Below are 21292 nucleotides of genomic sequence, written 5' to 3' on the forward strand. Positions count from 1 at the left end.
ACGCAGTCAATCACCAAATGTAGATATGCCAATGCTAATGATTTCAAGGGAGAGGACAAAAATATGAAAGGCTGGACATGGCTCAAAAAGCTTCTCTTGTCTAAGTGTATTGAAACCAAATGATCATGTTCTATTACCAATTGGAATACTCGGGGGAATTCCCACTTATTAGTTGCTAATGGATCCCTTGTTTATCTTGTAAAGTTCGACATGTTTCTATTACAGGAAACATGGTTACTTTCCCCTTTTCTTATTGAAGGCTTTCACTTAAACCATGAGTTAGCCACACGAGGCACATGATTGATTGATTGATATTTTATTTCTATCACGCTCGTACACAAGTGTTTCAGAGCGCGACAAGGCAAGGGAGGGGAACAGGGGAGAACAAAACAGCGATCTTACTAGGCCCAGTGACATTGAGAACGCCCAAGTGCATGGGAGAGGGGGGAGGGGAAAAGTGCATGGAAGGGGGGAGAGGTGGAAAGTGCGAAGCAGAGGAGAAACAGATAAATAACAATAAATAAATAATAAAGGCACCAAACAGTAGTAATGCAGCCAGCAATTTGCAAGTGCTAGGTTTAAGGCAGCAGACAGGTTAGGTCCGATAAGTGCAGGAGGAAAAAGGGGGGGCTGTATGGGTACAGATACAGACCCCAGTGCAAGGGGTGGCCCAGAGGCAGTGCGAGAGGGTGACAGGATGAGCAGGTACCTGGGCCCAAAAGACAGAGGGTGGCCAGGTGCACGGTGCAAAGAGAGAACAGATCAGCAGGGGAGAGGGGGAGCGAAGGCAGAAGAAAAGAGGAAGGTCTTGAGGTGCTTCCGGAACCGGAGATGGTTCTCCTCAAGTTTTAGAGTGGCAAGGAGGCTGTTCCAGAGGGAGTCCCCAGCCGAAGACAGAGCTAGTTTCTTAGAAAAACAACTGACCCTGAGTGAGTTGGAGGTAGAGGACCGAAGAGCTCGAGAGGGGAGGTATTTGCGGAGGGATAGCTTAAGGTATTTTGGACCCAGGCCCCAGACAGCCTTGTGGACAATGCAGAGGGTTTTGAATTTAATCCTTGCATCCACTGGGAGCCAGTGAAGAGATTTCAGAGCTGGAGAGATATGATCCAGGGGGTGAGGCCAAGGACAAGTCTTGCAGTCCTGTTCTGGATTAGTTGCAGAGGGCGGAGAATAGAGGCAGGTAGATTTAGAAAGAGGCTGTTACAATAGTCCAAGCTAGAGAGAACCAGAGCTTGAGATACCATGAGCTTTTGGGGGAAGGAGAGGAAAGGCAGAGTAGCTCTGAGGAGGTGCAGTCAGAAATTTGACTTTTTAGAGACCTCAGAGATGTGGGCGGAGAAGGAAAGGGTGGAGTTAAAGATGACCCGAGGTTCTTAGCCTCGCAGGTGGGGGTAGGAGGAGGGCCAAGGGAGGCCGGCCAGAGAGTGAGGGGAAAGGATGGTGAAGGTGAATGAGGTAGACTTATAATGGGTGTGAGGCAGGACATGCGTTCTTCTGCTTCATTCCCCTGTGATATCAATGGGAATGTATTGGGTGTGGAGGTGGTGTATAGGGAGGGTGAAATCTATAGGAAATTATTGCATATAAATGTTTATGCACGGCCATGGATATCGAAATTGAAAGCAGTTTTTGATTACATTGATCACATGTTGACTAAATGTCTTGTGACACCCAAACACACATCAATTCTTCTGTGAGGCGATTTAAATGCTTGTTGTAATGATACTGAGTCTACCTCTGTTTTGAGTAACATTTGTAGCAAATGTGCACCAAAAGAAATCTAATATTCAGGTTAAACAATGGCTCTCCTATTTGAAAGGTTGGGAACTGACTCTCCTTAATGATAGAACTGGGGATGACATGCCAGGAAGGTACACTTGGAGCAATGGCAGAAGTAGACCCACACTTGATTATTATTTTAGTAGCAATGCCCTTATGGAAAGTGTGTGTTAATTTACTATATCTCCGACTAAGTATAGTGGCCATGCTATTATATCTCTTAGAATTCAGAGGGTAATTCCAAGATGGCCGCCGGGTGAGGAGTTGCTTTTTGAGCCGCGCTCCGCCTGGGCCACCAGACAATTTAGCACAAATTAAGAAGCAGAAGTGGCCAGAACAGGCGGGTCACCCCCGCCGCAACTATAGACGCCCCCTGCAACATCAGCACCCACCCGAACCTTCGCTCAGGGAGGAACGGGGGCGGTGAACCAACGCGAGTGGCCCCTCCCCCACAGCGGGAAACCAAAGCCCTTCTCACGCCGGAGAGGAGAGAGTGGAGAGGCCGAGGAGAAGATAAGGCACAGCGGCAGGCGCAAAGGACCCGAGCCCCCCCGCTGCATGAGGACCAGAGAGCCCCGAAATCCAGGGACAGAGAGGGCGCCAACGCCGGGGGACGGCCCCTCCACTCGCCCGGTGCGGGCCGCTCGATCGGAGCCGGCCCGATAAGGGTTACAGGCGGTGGAAGGAGAGGCGCGGCAGCATAGGAGTGCCCACGCAGGAGGGAGTCATCAGCAGGCGGGGAGAGGCTTCCACGGACGACGGCACACAGGGCGGACCGCTCTAATACCAGAGCGGGGGCCGCCCTGTATACTCCATAAACCCCACGGAAGAGGTGAGTCCTGTCGGGTGGGACCGCGGTGCCGGTCCCACAGTTGAGGAGGAAGAGGGGGAATGAGAACTGGCAAAGCAGACCCCCGGGGGCTCCCTCCCACGCTCCCTAAATTGACGGAGACGCCCCGGAGGGGGAAACCCACTTACAGACAAAAAAAGGAAGGAAGGAAGGAGGAAAAAAGACATTTTTTGTTTTCCTTTTTTTGTTTTGATTTAAGAAAGGAAGGAAAAAACAAAAGGAGCAATCAATGGACAAACTATAAAGCTCGCCAAACTTGGCACAATCGCTGCATAAAGCCCACCAAGGGAGGCAGACCCCGCATTGAGGGAGGGATGGAGTCTTGACGCACAAGTGAAAGGAGTGGGACGGGGGGCGCCCCCCCCCGGGCTGCACTCCGCAATATTGGATAATCCACCCCGCTAACCCAACAGGCAAGGAACAGCACCGACATAGAGGGGACCCCACCCCACACATGCAACAACAGCAAGCACAGTGGACCCCGAATCGGGGACAAAGGGGAGCAAGAAGGGAGATGGGGGAGCACGCTGGGGGGAACACAGAAACCCAACAGGGTAAGAAAGAACAGGATCACCCCAGCTAACACAGGCTCAAAGTGCACGGGAAGATAAGGTGAAGCCTGAAATGTTAGAGATTACTACCCCTGACTCATAAAGGGATAAGAGGGAATACTCAGCTCAGAGAGAACAAAGCAAAGGATCGTCAAACAAATAACTATGGGATAGCAGGAGGAAATAAAAAGCCCCTGGGACATCCCAGAAAGCATTATAATATGTCAAGAGCCAAAGGGAAAAGCAACGCCACTCAACAAACACCACAAGCCTCAAAACAAGACGCAAATATCCTACAAATGTGGTCGACTGAGGGAGCGGCACAAAATAGAGGTAAATCACAGGAGGACTCTCAAAGGGAAGGCGACACGCCCACCCACCACCAACAGCCACCTACGAGAGAAGATATGCAGACATGGTTTCAGGACCTGCAAGAAAAATTCATGTCCACAGTGCAGGAACAATTTAAAACGATGAAGAACGACATGAAGCAGGCGGTGCCGGACATGAAAATAGACATGGCCAAGCTAAAAGAGAGAACGGATATAATTGAGAGATCAATCCAGCAGGTTGAGGAAGAAGCGCTACAGGTTAGTGAAACACCAGAACACCTAGTGAGACTCACCCACAACCTGGAACTTCAATGCAAAGATCTAGAAAACCGTTCCAGACGGTCCAACATACGCATCAAAAACATACACATCAAAAACATGGTGGAATCCGTTCTTGATAAAAACCTGAAGTTGGCAGTGAAGGAAGTCTTCAGGGGTGTCCTGGGCGCTCAGACAGAGGAAATTGGGATAGACAGAGTCCATAGGGTAGGAACAAAAAGGACAGGAGCACCGGGAGAAAGACCAAGGGATGTCCTTGCGGCTCTCTCTTCAACCCACAGAAAGAACAGATATTGAGGAGGGCAAGAGAATTGGAGCATATCAGGATGAATGGACAAGATATACAGCTATATCAAGACGTAGCTCTGGTGACCCTACAAAAAAGAAGAGCTATGGCCCTTTTGGTCAAGGCGCTGGTGGCAAAACAAATCCGATACAAATGGACCTTCCCATTTGGGCTGATATTCACCTGGGAAGGGAAGCAGAGAAGAGCTACCACATAGGACTACAGGAAGAGGAAGCAGATGCGGAGGAACCTAAATCAAGGGGAGAACAATCGAGAAAAACGAAAGGCTGGGAAACGGTCAAACAGAGAAGGACAAAATTAGGAAGAGAGAACCGTTGGAAACAGCTATGACGGAACCAAGAGGTAAAGAACATTAATGGACAGAAATTGCGCAATACCAATTCATGGCTCCCGCAGAGGGGGAGTGGAGAGATAAGAATAGCCACTAACTACATGGTGATGGTGGTCCGGGAAGGACCCACCGGCTTGGAATCTGGTAAGAGAGGACAGATATGTGGGGTTTAGGATTCCCTACAAAATCTACCCCTGAGGGTAAGATGGGCAGGGAGCGACGGGAGCGACGGGTGCAGCGCCCTAGCGACAATAGCAACCCTTGCCCAACTCGGGGGCAAGTTGTTTGGTTTAATGTTCTTGGTTGGAGGGGACGGTTAATGGGGAGGGGAGAGAGGGTGAGGGGCTTGAAATGCCCATACTGGGCAAGCAAGGGGACTCAAAAACTTTGCATGAACATGTAAAAAATGGGGAAGATACGTATTTTAAGTTATAACATTAGTGTCATGACGCCTACCCCCGGGGACCTAGACCACGTCCAGCAACCCCAGAAGCAGGCATCAAGTTATCCTAAGCAAGCCCACAACCCCTGCTAGGGGCTATTTGGGTCCAGTCCTGGCGCCTATGGTGCAAGGCTCATATGGAGAGTCAGTCCTAGCGCCATAGGCGCCAGGATCATAGATTAAAACTTACCTGATGCAGACCATGCTGCAAACATACCTGATGCAGACCATGCTGCAAGAGCTCCAAGCCAAAAGAGGCTTGGAAGGGACTACTTTACTTAGGGACTATTTTTTACTCGGGCGGGGCTGGGGAGGAATACTTACCTGGGACTACTTTGGAGGCTATGTAAACCACGCCCGAAGAGCAGCACGCTCTTCGCTTTATTCTGCATCCAGCAGCGTAACGCTCACTGTGCCTGCAAGTCTGCATCCAGCCTTCTGCCATGCCCGCCTCGAATTTGGAGCTCCTAGAAAAAGGGAGAAAGAAGGAGAAGAGGTTAGAACAAGAGCAATACCTTTAATCCTTACCTGAATTCCCGATCCATCGCGCCTTCAAGCTGGAAGAAAGAAGTTATTTTATGGACGTCGCCTCGCCTGTTGCAGCGCCGCGCTGAACTCACCGGCCTTCGCAGCATCTTCACAGTCCACTGCATCCTCCTGCATGTTCCCGCCGCACTCCGGCACCTAAGGTGAAGAAAAGAACAGCAAGGTGAGCCAAGAGAATATACAGAGGAATATTAGTTACCCCCCATAGACTTACCTGATTTTACCACCGGGAGTACTATTCCTCTTCACGGGTCGGCGCAGCTTCCACTGCATCTTAGCCGAACCCCGGCCCCTAAGGGGAAACAAAAGGACAGCAAGGTGAAACAAAGGGACTAACAAGGGGAACCCTCCTCACCACAATAGACTTGCCAGATTTAACCGCCGGAGGTATTATTCCCCAAGACTTCATACTTTCTCTCAGCGCCTGAATAAGGGAGAAAGCAACAGGTTACATATTGACATTATTTTATCGAACTGTGTTGAAAAATACAAATCCTTACCAGAATACTATCGGTTGTCACCAGGAACTCTTCATTAGGGTCAAGCTGCAACCTGCAAGTAATCGGACAAGAGTGAAAGTCAGGCATTTGAACTCTTACGAACTTTATACTTACGGCTTCTTGCCGGGAATCTCGGAGTCAATATTGTTCTGGAACTCACCAATTCCTTCGAGCCAGTGAAGCAACTCGTTATCAACGCGCTCCTGCGCTCAATGCAGGATGGAGAGCTCATCTTTTCAAACCATCAGGTGAGACTATAAGAGGGGACATCAAAGGCGATCTGTGGGGAAAACAGCAGGGGTGGGGGGGATTTACGCTCAGCTCCACGGGTGGTTAATTCCCTTTCTCCATTTGCAGAAGAATATTCCTACGGGCCAAGCAAACGAAGCTAGGTGGGCCAGTCCAGTCCGTCATCTCGGCCCTACGCGTCACATTGGTGGAGACCGCAGCTGTCCAGTTCTGATCGACGCCTCTGTGGGAGCCAGGTGAGCGTAACAATTAGGGGCATGAATCATCCAACGAAAAGGGTAAAGCTGGAGAAGAAGCTCAAAAGGGAGAGGGCAGATTTATTACTGCTCCAAGAAACTCATATCAGGATGAGGGACAAGCAGAAAACTTGCATCAGGGGGTATAAAATCTGGGCACAAGCAACCTCTGCAGGGAAAAAAGCGGGGGTGCTGATAGCGATAAGGGAGGGGAGTGAGGCCAACCTGGTGGATACTCTTACGGATAAAGAAGAGAGATATGTGCTTGCTAATGTGGAGTTAAAAGGATATCGCATTACCCTCGCATCAATTTATGCACCAAACCAGGGGCAAGACGGCTTCCTCAGAGAAGTATTGGGGAAACGGGAAGGCTTTGCTAGGGGGGAGGTGATACTGGGAGGCAATCTCAATATGGCATGTAATCCACAATTGGACAGAAGCGCAGGTAATGCCCAGGGCCAAGGAGCACCATCAAAACGCCTCAGATATCAGATGGACCACATGGCCCTTAACGATGTGTGGAGGGAACTGAAGGGGGAACAAAAGGGGTATACATACTTTTCGCATGTTCACAATTCTATGTCAAGAATAGACTATTTATGGGTATCTGTGGGCCTTATGGGAAAGATACAAGGGATAGAGCTGGGAGCGATTGCGCTCTTGGACCCTGCACCGCTATGGCTATACCTAAACCTCCCGGGGAAAACAAATGGGCTGTGGAGGTGGAGGCTACCCCTGGATGTAATCCAAGACCCAATAACAGGGGAAACCATAAAGGAAATGATAGAAGAATATTTTGCACAAAATGACACCGGGGAGGTCTCCATGGGACACAATCTGGGATGCGTTTGAAGCAGTCATGCGAGGGAAGATCATAGCACTGAAAATTACGAAGAAAAAACAGAGATATTTGTGGGAAAAGGAACTGGAAAAGTCTATAGCACCCCACTAAGGCATTAAAGAAATCGCTGAAACACACTCAGGGCCAACTGGAGCTGCTGCGCACAAAAGGAAGAGAAAGGAACTTACTCTACCTGAGGCAGAGATATTACATAAAAGCAAAACAAAGCTGACAGACTCCTAGCGAGACAACTTCGCACAAAGCAGAAAGAAACAACGATTAAGGCCATACGAAACTCTAAACGGGAATTACAGACGCGCACACAAGATATGGGAGAGTCATTTAGGGAATGCTACCAAAAACTCTACTCCTCGGACCTCCCAGATGTAGAAGCACAGGACACATATCTAAAAGCCCTCCCCATCCCGCGAATCTCAGAAGAAGATAGACTGGTCCTCGAGAATCCAATCAGGAAAGAGGAAGTTAAAAAGGCAATAACAGAACTCCCGGTAAATAAAGCACGTGGCCCAGATGGCTTCTCAGACCGTTTCTATAAAAAAGTATGTAGATCATATAACACCAGTTCTCACTAGGCTCCTAAACTCATTCAAAGATAGCGCCAACGTGACTCAAAAATATATGCAAAGATCCTATTAGCAAGGCTATCCCTGATCCTCCCAAAACTAATTAACTTGGATCAATCGGGCTTCATCCCGGGAAGACAAACCCATGACAATCTTAGAAGGCTTATCCAGGATTAGGGCAAACTATAACTTCCCATCCAGCAGGGTAGCCATCAATGGAGAGGTCACTGATAGGATAATAATATCTAGGGGTACGAAACAGGGCTGCCCGCTCTCCCCACTTTTGTACGCTATCTTTTTGGAACCCTTCTTAATAAAAATAAGGGAGGCTGCTCACATTAAAGGGATTGAAATGGCAGGAACACAGCACAAAGTAATAGCGTACGCAGACGATATGCTGATAACCTTGGAAGAACCGGAGACAACTCTTCCGGCGGTGGTTAGGGAATTAGAAGATTTTGGGGCCATTTCAGGATTAAAAATTAATAGAAAAAAGTCAGAAATCCTAATTCTGGCGGGAGATAGGGGAAAGATAGAAAGAGAAGCTGGCCTACTGGATCTTAAAATTGTCGGGAAGGGCATAAAATACCTGGGAATAAGAATAACCCATAAAATAGGGCAGCTATATGGGGAAAACTACCCGCAACTCCTAGCAGACACACGGAGAGATCTAGAAAGATGGAATCCACTACTAATTTCCTGGTGGGGCAGAATACAATCGGTCAAGATGGCCATTCTCCCAAAGATACTATATTACTTTTAGGCTTTCCCGGTGGGCGTCCCCCACACCTTCTTTAAAACGCTATCTAAAGCGATCTCATCTTTTATATGGAGAGGAAAGACCCTGAGAATAGCTAGGGCTACCCTCACAGCACCAACCAGGGAGGGGGGGATGGCGCTCCCCCACTTTAAGAAATATTACCAAGCGGCGCAATTAAAGGTCCTGCGGGAATGGATGGGGAAAGACCCACAGCCGATTTGGGCGAGACAAGACCGGGCAGATGCAAGGACACCACTGATGGAACTACTCTGGAAACAGAAACAACATAGACACCCTAATCTAGGGATAAGCGAAATAATGAAGACCACATTGGAGGCATGGGACTCCCAAGCACGGAAAGGCATTATGACCACTATGCTAGGCCCCTTCACACCCATTTGCCGAAATCCTCAATTCCCACCAGGTATGGAACAAGGGGCATATGAAAAATGGGAAGAGGCGGGAATAACAAAGATAGGGGAAATGTTTATAGACAACAAAATCAGGTCACATGACTCATGCTACTCAACTGCAACACGTTCCCGACGAGATAAATTCAGATATGAGCAACTCAAACACTGGCTGAAATCCCCAGACATTACTAAAGCGGCAACGCGGAAACTCACACCATTTGAGAACTATGTTACCTCCAACACGGGGCAAAAAAATGAGTATCGAAACTTTACTAATTCATAAACTCACAAGGGGAGGAAATTAAGTGGTCGTGCATGATTAAGTGGGGCAGAACGTTGGGGGTGGAACCTACGAAAACCCAGTGGGAGGACCTATGGAAACTAATCCCCAAGATGACGCGCTCCGCACAGACTAGAGAAATGTGGACCAAAATAGTGACACAATGGCACTACACTCCAGAAAGACTGCAAACTATGTTTCCCAAAACGTCAAATAAATGCTGGCGAGGTTGTGAGGAGGCGGGATCATGGAGGCACATATGGTGGGATTGTAAAGGGATAAAACCATTCTGGGATGAAGTAAAGGGAGAGATGGGAAAGATGTTTCCGGATGTGAGGCTGATGGGAGAAGGGGTTTGGCTATGCGGAATAAGAGACCAAACAGAAAGAAAATTTTAAAAGACACAGTAGAGAGGCTTCATGGGGCTTCTCATAGCAGCATGGTCAACCATCGCCCAGAATTGGAAAAATAAAGATACCCCACTGATTTTCATATGGTTACAAAAGGTGTGGGCCCACATAACGATGGAAAAAGTCACCCACACAATTCAGGGCCCGAGAGACAAGTTCGCAAAGGAATGGGAAGGCATTCTTGAATATCTTCAGTCGGACTTTATGGAACAATGGTGCCCCCATAACATTAAAGTATTGGATATCTTCAATGCATAAAAAGGCCCCTGAAATGTTGGACATAAGTGCCCCAAGGGGAGGGGGAGAGAGAGGTGGCGAAAGTTGTTCGTTTTGTTGATGTATTGCTATGTAAAACCAATAAACATAAGTTTAAAAAAAAAAAAGAATAGGGAGGGTAATAAAACAAAACAAAGTTAATAAACACTGAGGGAATTGAAACACAGGTAGGGTCTCGTTTGATATGGTCTGAGATTAATATAAGGAAAGCTACTACTGCCATTCCCCAGGTAGCCTCTTCCGGGGCTGTCGAGCTGCATACCCTGACTGTAAACCAAACTGAGAATTGGATAAGAGAAATGGATTTATACAATAGGAGCAAAGTTGTGATTGCTAGGCAAGGGCCTCATAATACATTTGACGTGGCAATTTGTCACGCCAAAAGGTCCATGAGAAGAAAAATAAGAAAGGCCAACAACACACAAGAGGAATTTCCAGTCAATGAGATGAAAGTGAGATCTATGAAATGGGAATATAACAACTGGCTTAGAAGGTGGAGGCTCTCAGCCAAAAATGTTCGGTGGAAGCACATGATTGAGGTGTTAAGGGGTGGTAAAACCGCCTCAATTTGGCAAACTCTGTCCTCTGTCAAAGGGGATAAGGTAACCAAGACTCTGAATACTATGAAGGAAGCAGACCGGATAAAATACTTAAATAAAAATGTAGACGTGGACGAGGTATCAACAATTGGAAACACATCCCAGGAGTTGGAGTGGCCTCTCATTGTTGACCATTTAGATATAGAAATTGCACTATCAAAACTTAAAACCGCTAGAGCCCTCGGCCTTAACGGCTTAGCAAATATTGTATTAAAGAACATTCTGGAGGCTGGGCTACCATACTAAAAGTATTATTTGAAACAGTCTGCCATGAGCACGTCATACCGACTTCCTGGCGGCAGTCTATTTTTATGCCAGTGTACAAAAAAGGTGACAGAGAATTAGCAGAAAATTACAGATTACTATCTTAACTGGATGTCTTTGGTAAACTGTTCACCACTTTTGCCCTTAAAGCTCTACAAGACTGGATGCATACACGTGCAGGGCTGGACTGGCCTACAGAGTACTCTGGAGATTTCCCGGTGCGCCTCTGCACCCTGGGCCTCTTTTGTATTTCATTTTCACATTTTACCATAGGGAAAGGGTTATGCTTGCTTAAAATGTGTAATATGGGGCCATTTTGAACATTATTTCCAGGGCCTCTTTTGGTTCCCAGTCCACCCCTGTCAACGTGTTATTTTCTCGATGGGCTTCCAACCTGGGTCCTCCACAATCCATTAACATTAGATTGTTGGACAGATTCATGCATAAGGGGGTCAGGATAGGAAGTCCGTCATAACATGTGGCATTCGTCGATGTTGGTATGGCATTTGACTCGGTATTGCGTTCTAATCTGTGGCACAAGTTGCAGAGATTGGGTTGCGCACTCTGGTTGGTGCAGGTTATCAAATTACTCTATATAGACACCACGGCGTGAGTCTGTCTAGATGATTGTGGGTTAATGTCTGCGCAGGTGGGCTTAAATAGGGGCGTCAGACAAGGTTGTGTCCTGGCTCCTCCATTGTTTAACCTGTACCTGTCAGACTTGCCTACCAGGTAGGTCGAGTGAAGCTTCGTGCTGGCCACCTAAGTTAGGTATCATCAAGGTCGCCAGCATACTATATGCTGTCGACCTGGTGCTTTTAGACCATACCTACCATGGGACTAAAAACATGCTGCTAGCACTATTTTTATATGCCCAGGAAAACGGTTTAACCATGAACTTAGACAAGTCAAAAGTTATGGTTGTGACAGGAAAGAAAATCAATCGTACAAAAATGACAACTGCATTGGGAGCCCTCGAGTATGTTAATAAAAACACTACACTGGGCTAGTGCTGAATGACTCCATGGAATATTATATATATATATTATTATTGAGTTAACAGAAGCAAAAATAATGAAAGCCTAACAATTGACCTATTTGGTAAATGACTTTACTTGTCGAACAGTGGGCTTTGCCATTGAAGGATCCTGAACTTTTATAGGCAGTGCTTTTGCCCTGCAATATTGTATGGGCTCGAGGCTCTGCTTATGAAAGATCTTGTGTGACTGGACCGCATCGAGTGTTTCTTTTGGAGAATCATTTTAAAGTGTTGCCTTCTTACACTTCTCTAGAATATATAAGATTGGAAATGGGTCTGACTTCCTCGAGTGGGCAGATTTTGAGGAAAGGAAGTGAGCTGTACATGAAATCAAGAGCGATACAAATGTCCCACTGCTGGACAAGACCAGTGAAAACTATTGTTAAGAGCCCCGTAGCAAAGGTAAACATATTTCTTTAAGGTCCTCACCTGGGCTCCCCCTATGGATTTGGCAATAGATTATGAAACTGTGAAAGGTATTTTTAAGAAAAAGGCCTTGCAATGGGACTGTATTCAAAACTACACACATTTATCTTCCTTACGGAACTACGTGTATGTCACTAATGTTACCCACAAGTTCCTAAAACCCCAAATGTACCTATTGAAAAGTCCTAGTCCTGTGGTGCGTGATTGGATTCTTCGACTCTGAATCAATCAGCTACCCGTGTTAAAGGTAAGGGCTTGCAACTAAAAATTCACCTTCAACACAGTTGTGCAGGATTTGTAAGTCTAGTTACATTCTTGAAACGGTTAAGCATATGTTTACTGAGTGTGTAACATTAGACTCCCTGTATATGTGTATTCAGGGGCCATTTGTGTGCAATTATGCTTCAATGAAATCTATAGACTTTTGGGGTTACTGCGTAAATTCTGACTCAGAATCGCTGCACTTGCCACCTTGTTGCCTTTGGCGACCAATATGAAAATTGCTTAAGCCTATTTGAAGATCTTAAGACGTGATGCTGTTTGCGATTTTATAGATCCTGTATGGATTTCATCTTGGTTATGAATTTATTGGATGGAATGTTAATGTAGTGTTTATGTCTTGAAAATGTATGTAATATTTTGTCTGTCAAATTCAATTTGAACTGTATAGAAATAAAACAAAAATACCTAGTCTTTACATCTTACCATTTATTATATGGCTGCCACTTTGTACCTCAATACCTAAGCAGTACCCAGTGAAATATCAAAATATCTTGTTCACCCTTGTTATAAGAATCTCTTTGGTAATTATTGGTCCAAACATCCAAACATTTTGTGGTAGATGTGCACGAAAAACCCAATTTTGATTTTTGAAAGAGAATTATTCCTTTATAACCAGGGTTTTTGCTGTGCTAACAGCGACATTAGCACAGTGTCAAAAGGTCAATACTTCCATGTACTTGTTTTTTTATAGTTTTAAGTAAATGTGTTTTCTCTTTGTTGTGATCTCCATTCCTAGTTTGTTTAGGCCTAACCACACCTTTCCGTGTGACGGTTTTTGAGTGGCCACATGTCATTTCCTTCCATTTACCACATCCTTTCCTGAAATATTTACAGCAACTGCTTTTATTTTAATGTTTCCAGTTGGAGAGACTGGAGTGAGAGGGGAGGAAGGGAAAGGTTACCAGGGGCAAATCACGACAAACCACCATAACTGTTGGTTTGCAGACAGAGGCAAATCAAAACGCTTCCTTGAAGCACGTTTGAGCTCACTGAAAAGATTTCACTTCAAGATCAAATGTTTAACACGCTTGACGTGGCAGGGATCACAGATCTGTTTTTGCATGGAATTCTGGGCTTGTAGTGTTCGTTAATTTCAAATGGGAAAAAACTGCAAGTCCCAGAATCAAAAGGGAAAAAAATAGGAGTGAGTGGCATTTGCAGGGATCGCAGGTTTAAACATAAGAGCTCTGGAATCACAAGATTTGAAAGTAGTACAATCATGAGATAAAGGAAATAGAGTGTGATTCTCCAAATATTATTTAGGTTTTGACAATTAGATGATACTTTAAGCTCTGCTGTAAACTGCAATTATATGCATGGGAAATGAAACTAGCAGAGAGATGACATGTGTGGGAGGACACATGCTGAGGATATTGTTTGGATTGTTAGCAGCCCATTCACCAACAATGGCCATTCTAGCCCCTATGGCCATTGTCAACCACTACCTGACTCTCCCCATCTTATACACCCTTCCCCAAGGATCTATTTGAGATAGCTCTGTGCTTTTAAGGGGATGCTTGTGTTATTTCTGATCAGTCTTCTGTAAGATAATATTATACTTGTAGCTATAAAGCATGTTCTGGTGTAATACAATGGGCCTCATTACAAATGTGGCAGTCCCGGTATAAACGGTGCCGGCAAGCATTACGAGTTCTGCTCGCGGGTTCCTGACAGCCCGCCAGGTTTTACCCGCGAGCAGAACTCGTAATGCCACTGGCACCGTTATTAACGGTGCCGGCGGAGCCATGCTCCCCACACCCATTCTGCCCTACGGGGTAGAATGGGGACCGGGAGCTCGGCATTACTGCCTCCCGTGGATGGGCAATTACCAGCCCACTCATCTCGTAATGGGCCGGTTATTGCCCAATCGCGGGAGGCAGTGCCGGTAGCAAGCATGGCGGTAGCCGTGCCTGCCATAAAGACATGGCTACCGCCATGCTCGTAATGAGACCCAATGTATCATTCAAGTGTGCCTTCAGGCACTTTATTAATAATCAATATGTATGTCCTTACATCTGAATTCCTGTTAATTACATGCTAAATTAGGCTCTTTTATAGGCATTATATCGGCATTTGCCAGGCACTATCATAATACGTAATACACTGGGATGCTAACACCAATTGCCTGCAGTGGTCATCTTATGGTCAAATAGTACCATTTTGATAGGGCATTCAGAATGCCTTTCCATGCCTACATAAAAGCCAAAACTGTTGTCCTTGTCAATGATTGCTGTGTTGTAAGCTGTCAAGGCTGTCTTTCCAGTTTATGGTTGCACTTGACATGAGGCCAGATCCTTTAGCAGTTGGAACTAGTGACTAAACAAAAACAGATATGAAATAATTATTCATTTTTTTTATTAAGTGTGTTTGGTTATATTTAAACATTTGCATTACATATACAAATGAAACAGAAAATACATAGTTGATTACATCATTAAAAACATCATTAAAAAACAATATCATTAACCAGCTGAGCAATCACTAGCATAATTCCAATGTCATTAATATAACTTTCCAGACCAAGAAAGCCACGTTTGTCATGACTCTAGAATGTGCACCGACAATAGTGGACCAAAACTGGTCCAATCCAATATCCACAATAGGAGTTATAAGGTTAAAATAGTGAAACTCATATAAATCACGCAAGCAGTTGCACTGAGCCAATAAGTGACTGCTCGTCTCCGAAGAACTGTGACAAAGGCGGCATCTCTGTTCGTCCCTGGGGATCTGCTTTCTTGCTCCAAGCACCATAAAATAAATGTAGGCATGGGTTAAAACGCAAAGTCATGATGAATCCTCTTAAATCCTGATCATTGGTACACATGAGATAATCAGTCAGTTTAGAAACACAAAACGCTTGTGTGGCATATTCGGTATACAATAACTTACTACTCAGGTAGTCACCTGACTGAGCCCTATCCCAAAGGGTGGCCGTGTTGATGAAAATTGTCAGCCACAGGCCCTTCCCAACCAATCTTGACGTGGGTAAGTAGCGACACAAGGCCCAGTTCCAAGTGGAGGGAAGCCACTGGAATCAATTGGGGTGGCCCAAGCTAGTGTTGCCACAGCATGCCCTCCAAGACATCCAACCAACGTAGTTGGTTCTCTGTATACATCTCCAAGCCATAGAGAATGCCTGGAACAACCCATAGGTTATAGATTGTAAGAAGGCCCTGAATTGAGGACCCACCTTTGTGTTGTGTAAAGGTCCTTTCTGCTCAACATGTAGACAGGGCCTTTGGAGTGACGTAGGTTTGGAGGAACTTAGAAGAAAGTATGGAGGTAAGCAAGGTACCCAGATATACATAGGAGTGGACTTGATCCAAGGATAGTCCTCCTACTATCGTCCATCTGAATCTCTGTACCCATCTCTTATTAGTCACTATAATCATTTTTTTAATGAATAAATGTACATTTTAGAAATGCCAAACATAATTTTGTGTTGCTGATATGGGTGGTGCAATAAAGAAATGAACTTCAAACTCCATGCGCTTAACAATAAACAATATTGAAGCTGTTGCTACTTAAAGGCTAAGTATAGTTTTACAAATACAGATTTCCTTGCCCAATGAATGATCATGTTACTTAAATATCCCTAAGAAGTCTGGCACATGTTAATTGGGGTTTTGTGAAAATGTTTTATCTAATTCTATTCTGGCGGGCACCTGCCCTGCAACATGTCACACTGTTTAATTGTTTTCTCCAGCTTTCCTCTGCTTCTGTTAATTTCTACTACATTTTAAATCACCTTTTTATTGCTTATCTGTTCATGATTTCTATGCATGCATCCCAGAGATATTCACTAAGTATTACATGTTCACCAATGTGTAGAGGTGGTGATCAGCAATCATGCATGTATCTATATGATTGTGAACATGAAAAGATGGGTACCACTTTCTGTGCATTATATGTCCCTTGCTATAGATATTTTAAGGTGATATCCAATGTTACAGTAGGTCCTGCAAATGATTGCATAACTTAGTTTGTGCAAGGCACTCCAGGATGTTTTCGAAAATGAAGATATTCTTAAAATTTCCCAATTTGTATGCATAATTTCAAACATTAGACGAAGCAGTTGAATTCACTAAATTGGCACCATTTTTTAAACTTGGTATGTAGAAAGTGACAAATTTGAATAATTTTCCTGTTCACATAGACTTCATTTCCCAATAATTTGATGCTTATATTTATGTTCCTGAAGAATTAAAATGTATAACCTTACGTATGATTTTTGTGTTTTAGTTATAATTATGTGCATGCATTCTGTACTCATTGGCGGGGAAGAACAGGCCACCTTCCTTACAAAAGCTCACGAAATGGGACTGACAGATGGAAGATATGTCTTTGTGCCATACGACACTTTGCTTTACAGTCTTCCTTACAAAAACCATTCGTTCTACGTTCTTGATAACAACAGCAAACTCCTGGAGGCCTACGACGCTGTTCTGACAATCACTCTGGAGTCGGGCGACAACTCCTTCTACGACGCCTTTGCCGAAGCCAAAGAGTCAGGAGCAATACAAACACATCTGGAGCCTCATCAAGTGAGTACCAGAGTCTTTTGCTATTTTCTGTAATAAAAGTCACAGTCTGACCTAAGAAAATAAAAATGATAGTTGATATGTTGCAAACATTAGAAAAGAAGGGATCAAGTACTGTAACTTATAATTAGAACCTATGTGTTGAAAGTCAGGTGAGTAACTTTAAGATTTCAAAATGTACATGCTGTATGTTCATTGTTTATATAACATATATAATAAAAATTATTAAACCAAAAAAAAAGAAGAAAAAAAGGTGGGTGGATCGTACAATGATTTCCTGTGGAAATGCATGACTATCATACTTGCCTTAAGCACTCAATGGGCATCCTTACGAGTATGCTGGTCTGGTGACAATGGTACTGGTATGCATGCTGGTACCGTTGTTACCGGACCAGCATACTCTGAGTTCTGCGGGTGGGTGCCCTCCAACCTGCCCGCAGTCCATGTCGGATGCACCGGCATCATTCATGAATGATGCCGGTGCATCCGACCTCCCCATTGGGGAGAATTTCATTCCGGCGCCAGCGAAAGGTCAATTACCGGGTCCAGCGAGGCCATAATGACTCAGTAATTGCCCATTTGCGGGTGCCAGAAAAATGTGCAAGTTTGGCAGCAGCCAAACATGTAATGAGGCCCAATGAGTTAAGAAAATCAGCTAAGGTGGCTCCATGGAAGGAGTGTCCCACAGTAGGGCTGAGTCAAGCCTGCTGGAGCTTAATTTGGATGAATGGAATTAATTCATAATAGGTGTAGATTTTCTATGCTGATTCATTGAACTAAGACGTGTATAGTGGCTATTTCAAATCGCGATGATCTGCGAACCAAAACAGCTTGTGGAAACAACCAGGTTTTCCTAGAGACAGGGATCAAGAAAAACAATGATCTCGATTCACGATTGCCTGGATGGGCAAAGCGGTACCTCATGCCATTTCACCTCCATTGGTATCACAAGAAGTGGCCTGTGAAGTTCGTTTTCTCACTCAGAACTCACACAACCACATCAAAAGTTCATAGTACATGATGACATCACAAGTAATGACAGTGCATGGTATTTTCCCCCATTGGCATGACAGAACATAGCATTTTGTAACTAAATTAAGCATCCCATATCGCACTGTCCACTTCAAGTAGTAAATACTTTTTTTTAACTAAAACATATATTTTTGAAAAACTTCTCACTGAAGCAAACACCCACAAAATGGCCATCATTTCAGAATATTACCAACATTTCTCTTGCTCATACGGCAAGGAGCGGTATCCAAAGTTTTATAAATATACATCATAGGTTGAATGTGGACAGAAATTCAAAATTAGTGTTTTCCGTCTTTCTTTCTTGCTGTTACTACCCCCCCTCATTGAGTCATTCCTTTCCCCTTCCTCAACCCTTCTACGTTGTGGCATACTGTCCTTTGATCCTGGTTTCTTTGTCTCTGCCCTTAGTCCCTTCGCCCCTCGCTGGACACCTTCCCTTATGGAACATCCCATTTCATTGTGGCTTATAACCTAAAAGTCTGTGGTAATGTATAATTCAAGCACACACTTTGATAGGTCATATTACCATTTAATTCAGTTCAGTTTCTCACACTAGACCCACAAGGTATGTATGTAGGCATGAAATGTATAAAGTACAAACCTTGCTTTGAATCAAAGGAGGCTGTACATAAGGGACACCAGAGCGCATTGCAAGAAAGAGTCCAGGGGTAACAGAAGAGCTGGGATGGATGGGGGAGCAGAAGAGTGGAGGAACTTTAGAGGGGGAGAATTAGGGGTGGGGCAGATTAAATTCTACTGCTGACCAACAACACCAAACTCCCTGACATCCAGATCTGGCTCTTTTCTATGCACCTCAAGCCTTCACATCCCAACTTCCCACTTGCGCCAAGTCCCTTGGGTTGGACATCGACAGACACGCCTCCTTCAAACAGCGCATAGCAAGGAAGACACAAACGGCTTGGTACCAACTTTCTCTCCTGCTGCATAATGTGCAATGCTGTCACCCTGAAGTCGCTAACCTACCTCACTGAGAACCTTAGCAACTCCGGAGGTCTATGATCCACCAGAACTAAGGACATTTTCAGATTTGAACTCTGCAGGTGGAGGAAGGGAAGAATCATAATGCAGGCCTTCTCTGTCAATGACCAAAGACCCTGTAACCTCCTCCCTGTCAACTTCAGTCGCCCCCTCGCTTCTGGAGATCACAAAGGAGCTGAAGACCCTCCTCTTCAAAGAATGGCTCCTCTCTAACACCTAAGGCCACACAACCACCACTCCCCACCTTACCTGTGACTGGGTGATCTGATCCCCACTGTTTCCCTCCCTGGTTGCTTCTAGATCTCTTGCTGCCAAATTGCCTGCTCTCTCTCTGCCCCCTCCCCTATGTTGTTAGATCCTCATTCCCTGGTTTCTCTGCTTCCCCCTCCATGTTCTTCCCAATATGATTGTTAAGCGCTCTGTTGCTTCCTGAAGCTATGCCCATGCTCAATAACTACCATAATAATAATGAATAATAATAATAATAATAATAATAATAATAATAATAATAATAATAATAATAATAATAATAACAATACATTTAAGAAATCATTGTCACAATCAGCCCATTGTGTATTCTGCTCAAACTCACACATCTCTCCCATGGAGTGCCAACTCTCAGCATCAGCCACTTATACTTTACACAGCCCCCTTAGACTAGTACACTGCCTCCACAAGTCTAATCTATGTCTACACATAACCAATCTATGGCTTCATTATGAGTATGCTGGTCTGGAAAATAGGTGCTGGTAACAACGTGTAGCAGCACCTTTTCTGGCCCAGCATACTCAGAGTCTGCCAGTAGGGGCAGTGAACTACCAGCAGGCCTGACCTGCCGGAAGTTCAGGCCGGCACCAGCAGTTAATTCACTGAAGCACTCGCACTGTAAGTAATGGTGCCAGCGTTTCAATGGTTCCCAACCCATGGATTCCTATGGGTCTCTATGGGAATGGGAACTTACCATTCCTCTGCCGCCCATAATATTCTGGTAATATCGAAATATCAGGTGGCAGAAACAGTAAACCAAAATTGCTGGTAGCTTACCAGCAATCTTATCATAAACCCCATTATGTCATCCACGAAGATGGATGCCTTCCCCATGGTCCTCTTTATTCCCAATCAGGCACTACCTTTTGCTTACCCTTGAGCCATCAAATTTCATATGTGCATTTTTAGGAAATATGAATCATTGGAACAAAAGGAAGTTCTAAAAGCCCTGTCACTTACATCCATAGTAATCTCTTGATTGAAATGTAGCCTGAGCTCCACATGTTCAGTGATTACTCTTTACAGGATCGCATAAGACACAACTTGGTGTCATGTTATGGTAGATATGCCCTGACAGGTGGAGCTTTGCACAAACCGTAAGGTAACATTATGGAAGACACCCCATACATGTGTAAAATGAGGGGACACAAATCCTCGAATGTGGTCAACTCACATGCATGTAGTTATTTCCCATGACCATTTCATGTTATGAGCACTTAATCTGGAGACCCTGCCAGAGGGTGGACTAATATTCAAACCATTTATTCTGGACTAATAATGAGGGTGAAAGAGGGGAATGGAAATGAACATGAACAGCATGGTTGGTTTTATGGGAAAACCTTAATTTCACCTTCTTCATATAATGGTCTCTGTATTAAATACTCAGAATCTTTCAGACACATCAAATTGTGATTTATGAAATGTTACATACGTTGGATTCTATGTTGTTTTGCATATGTCCTAAAATTCTAATTATAACGAAGCTAAATAGCCATAGAACATCACATTACAATTAATTATGAACAATTTCACGCATTTCATTCTGTATCATTTTATAAAGCTCCTAATATTGATCTGAGAGCTAGGTATCCTTAGTGCAGTGTGAAATCTTGGTTTAGTGTGTATTATGAGTGATCTAAATTGTATACATCTCATGTAAATACCGTCCGCTGCAACAACAATTTACTATTGCAGCCGTTGCTTTTGTGTAATTACTATGTGCCCTATTTATCATATCTCACGAAGTTCAAGTAGTTGTTTCTTTTTTGCCTACTGTAGCCTGGTCATGTGATAAAAGAAAGGAGGGTCGTCACCATCCATATATCTATTCCATATATCCATTGGATTCATGAACTTATCATCTGCCCCAACATATC

The 21292-nt window shown here is 44.5% G+C and overlaps 1 protein-coding gene across 1 annotated transcript in view; it reads left to right on the forward strand.

Annotated features, from left to right (window-relative positions):
* LOC138528419 (retinal guanylyl cyclase 2-like) overlaps positions 1-21292 on the forward strand; it is a 772203-nt gene that overhangs the window by 189902 nt on the left and 561009 nt on the right. The window contains exon 3 of the mRNA XM_069640033.1: positions 16819-17120. Within this exon, the coding sequence (XP_069496134.1) occupies positions 16819-17120 (302 nt within the window). The remainder of the gene's footprint in view (positions 1-16818; positions 17121-21292) is intronic.

The sequence above is a fragment of the Ambystoma mexicanum genome, chromosome 7q (genome assembly GCF_040938575.1).
Source record: "Ambystoma mexicanum isolate Mex_15411 chromosome 7q, UKY_AmexF1_1, whole genome shotgun sequence".
In the NCBI taxonomy this organism is placed as follows: Eukaryota; Metazoa; Chordata; class Amphibia; order Caudata; family Ambystomatidae; genus Ambystoma; species Ambystoma mexicanum.